At 47.6% G+C, this 3,741-nt stretch overlaps 1 protein-coding gene across 1 annotated transcript; it reads left to right on the top strand.

Annotated features, from left to right (window-relative positions):
* Positions 1–1,116: 1,116 nt before the first annotated feature.
* SNTN (sentan, cilia apical structure protein) lies at positions 1,117–3,493 on the top strand (the record flags this gene model as incomplete). The annotated part of the gene is made up of 4 exons (XM_082768565.1): positions 1,117–1,217; positions 1,725–1,759; positions 2,393–2,532; positions 3,335–3,493. 4 exons carry the CDS (start codon positions 1,117–1,119, stop codon positions 3,491–3,493), a joined length of 435 nt encoding a protein of 144 aa, XP_082624691.1.
* Between the last annotated feature and the right edge of the window lie 248 nt (positions 3,494–3,741).

Raw genomic sequence — 3,741 nt, 5'->3', positions numbered from 1 at the left:
ACGCACTAGAGATCTAAGACAGCTTAAACCTCTCAGAAAAAGGCTCTGAATTGTTTGAGTAATGACACTCTTAGATGGAAAATTAAAGGTTCTCTTTTCCCATGCTTTTTAAGATAATTAAAATCCAGGAACAGTAAGGTGGTGAACATCCTTATTCATTAGCCTTCAGTAATTTAGCTTCTACTAAACGAGGAAAACATTTTAATTCTCTAGGCCATCTGTTGCAGTCTCCTTTGCGTGTCCTGTTACATAAAGTCTCATTCTGGGAAGTTTTGACATCGCCTTGTATCCTTTCCCCAGGAAGGATGTGCTGGATGAGGTAGCTGAAGACACCACCTTTTAACAGCCCCCCAAGGATGAAAATAGCCACTTGGTCCTCTAGGTCACTGTCACCCTGTCTGGACACCTCTTGGCAAAGGATGCGCGGCAAGAACGTGCCCAGAGATGGGCGGCGTGACAAGCTGTGTGTTTTCTGGTAGCGATATCCATGCCAACAAATAACAAAGTTCATCAGAGCCCTTCCAGTTCCTCCACTGCGCGGCTGCTCTGCCAGATGGCTCGGTGCTGCTTTTGGAGGCAGGCAGTGTCTGCTCGGGTAAAAACCGAAGCCAATGTGTGGTGCTGGGCGCTGCCGTGCTAGTAGCTGGGGCACCAGCAGAGCTTTTTGTGCTGCTCTCCTAGGATGATGCTGGGTCAGGATTTGGGAGACACCTGGTTTCCGACTCTGCCTATAGGAGCAGCTCTCTTCATAGCTTGGGGCAAGTTACTTTATCCCACACCAGGAAGGCTTCTGATTAAAATGATAATGGGTGCTGCTTTGGTGACTGAGTTAGTCCTGGTGCAATTTTACATCCCACAGATGTAAGGGGATTCAGGCCCCATCCGAGTCTGGTTTGTTTCTAATAAGTTATCCCAGAAAATAAAGAGCAACTCTACCTGCCAACGTCACAGGGGCTGTTCAGACCCACGTACTTGCTGGTCCCGTGACCAGCAGGTAGCACTTACATTATTGATGGGGCACGGCTGCAGGCAGGCTGCTCGCACGGGGCAGAGCCTGAATCCACCTGTTTGCTGTTACTCCAGTTGCTTAGAGATCACAAACAGCCTGCCCTCACGATGTGTGGCTGCAAGGCCAGCGTCCCCAGCACAAAGCACTACTCCGTCAATCCTGCCTCCCCCCAGAAGAGCCCTCCAGCCGCGGCAGGGATGCCCAAGCGGTAAGTGACTGCTCTGCTCTTTGCATCTCTGGTGATTTGTTCGTGAAAGGCTTTATTTGGATCTATTTATCTGCAAAAATGTTATATTTATTATCAATGTCTGCTCCCAAGTGGGAGCACCCCTGGGCAGGGGATGGCAAAGCCCTCTGTGCTTCCCTGGGGACAGGCTCAAAACCCAGGAACTTCTTCAGAACATGAAAGAGCTCCAGGAAGAGACTTGCCGCAGGCTGCAGTGCCTCTCTCCAGTGATCAAGTTATTTAATTATCATCTCTAATAAAAACTCCAGGCTACTTGCTTAGGTTAAGAACTGGGAGCTGTGTGATGTTGTGTGCCGCTTGTGAGGGATGTTGATCTTCCTGCTGTGAAGGAAAGAGAGTCTCCTTTGGGAAGCCTCAGGTTTCTGGGGGATTAAATAAAATAAAAGTGAGGAAGCTTATTATGGAGAAACTATATGCTTGCTCAATTCACCAGGTGGTAACTGTGTGTCCTTTCTCTCTCCCTACCAGCATGCCTATAGCCAAGCAGCTGGCATCAATAAAAGGTAAGGGGACCCTTCACTGCCCCTGGATGCCCCAGCATTCATCCATGGCTCTTCTGCTTGTCTTTCCCTTAAAATCACAGCCCAAACCACCTCTGGTACCTGCTGGGAACTGTGGGCTGGGAAACTAAGGTCTTTAGGATGTGGTTTAGGAGGGGATGAACCCAGCCAAATATTTCAGCCCAAATCCTGAACACACTTCAACACTGGTGTGCAGCTCTATCACTGATACTCAGACACGGGCACATCTATTGGGCCACGTTTCCCCTGCTGGAGGGCCCTGAGAGTCCCCACACACACAAGAGGTGTCTGGAGTGGCCTATCCCCATGGTGCAGCAGGTCCCCAGAGGGGACAGCCAGGCAGGTCTCACCCCCAACCCTGTGTCCCTGCCGGCTCCCACCCTGGCCATGTGAAACCTGCCTTCGGGTGTGTTTCCACGGGACAGGAGGTGTGTTGCTGGCCCACTCCAAATAAAATCTAGGCCAGGTCCTCTGTGGGTACAAACAGTTTCAGGCTTATTAACTTTAATGGAACTACACTGATTTCCACCCACTCAGGATGTTTCTGACACATTCCTTTCAATTATACCTCAAACACTGCTTTTTCTGATAGGCTGGCAACATTTTTCCCCCTAGCTCTAGAAAAAGGCTCAGACCTTGAAAAAGCTGTTGCTACGGCTGCGCTGGTGTATAACAACGCTGCTGACCCGGAGGGCAAACTCAGCAAAGCTGAAACCAAAAACCTGCTGCAGACCCAGTTTTTGAGTTTCATACAGGTAAGAGTTTGGGTGAGCGGGCATCTCAGGCTCTGTCTCACTGCTGTGTGTGCATCCATCCATGGGGTGAATTGGTAAAATGTCTTTGGTGAATTAGTTGCTTAGCGCTGAGCCTGAGTCTGGTGTGGGGCTAAAGAGGAGCATCAGCAATAACCCACTGTTGATGTGCCTGTTTGTATTGTTGCTGGAAAAGGAGGGCAGTTGTAAGCAAACAAAGAAAAAAAAAGCTCATGTAATGACAAGTATTTGTGTGTTTACGGGATAAGAAACCCATTGCATTTAATTAGGGATTTGGGAGTTTGCCAGAACGCTGACCCCATGCTACAGAGCCATGAGCACCTCACCATCCATCGCCCTCCCTCCAGTAAAACCAGCAGCCAGCTATGGTGGAAAACCAGTTACATAAGTACTGGTGGCTGCAAACTTCTTGCTTTTTTTTTTTTCTCCCTTTCTAACCCAAAAGAGAACAGGAGTTTTATCAAGTGGTAGGAATGCTGCAGTTACCAGCTGCATGCATCACTACCAGATTTGCAGTCGTGATCAGGGATCTTCTAGAAGATGTATTCTGGATCCAGGAAACTTTGGGGACTAGTTGTTTTCCTGTCTGATTACAATAATATTTCTGTTTGAGTTTCTTGGGATAACTTTAGAAAAACTAATGTGCATGTGAACATAAAACCCTGAATAGGAAGATATGAAACAAAAAATGATGCTGCTTCTTTTTTCTTTACAGATGATACAATAAAAAAGGAATGTAACGTCTTTTTTTTTTTTTTTTTCCTCCATTTAAAATTCTCCATAGGGCCAAGAAAACAAACCAAAATACCAGGAAGTAATCTCTTCCCTGGATGAGGAGACAGAGAACAAAATTGACTTTGAAGATTTCATGATCTTGCTGGTCAGTCTCACTCTAATGTCTGACCTGCTGCAGGAGATCAAAAACATGAAAACCACTAAATGACCAGTGCTTTAAAAGAAGAAATAGCTTTGCACTTTACAAGGAAAGCGGGTGTGAAACACGCACAGAGATAACACCGAGTGCCTGAATCCCCTCTGCTGTTCCCTTTCAAATGGAATAAAGTCTTGTCCAAACCCTCCTGACCTCACTTCTGTGCAGAGGAAGTGCCCGTGGGCGGTGTCCTGGCAGGAATGGCTATGAAATAGGGCCGAGGGCTTTGTGTCTGTCCCAGGGGGCTGAGCCTGGGGCCA

Source organism: Aythya marila (assembly GCF_965140915.1).
Source record: "Aythya marila genome assembly, chromosome: 10".
Classification (NCBI taxonomy): Eukaryota; Metazoa; Chordata; class Aves; order Anseriformes; family Anatidae; genus Aythya; species Aythya marila.
This window is presented reverse-complemented; position numbering and strand designations above follow the sequence as displayed.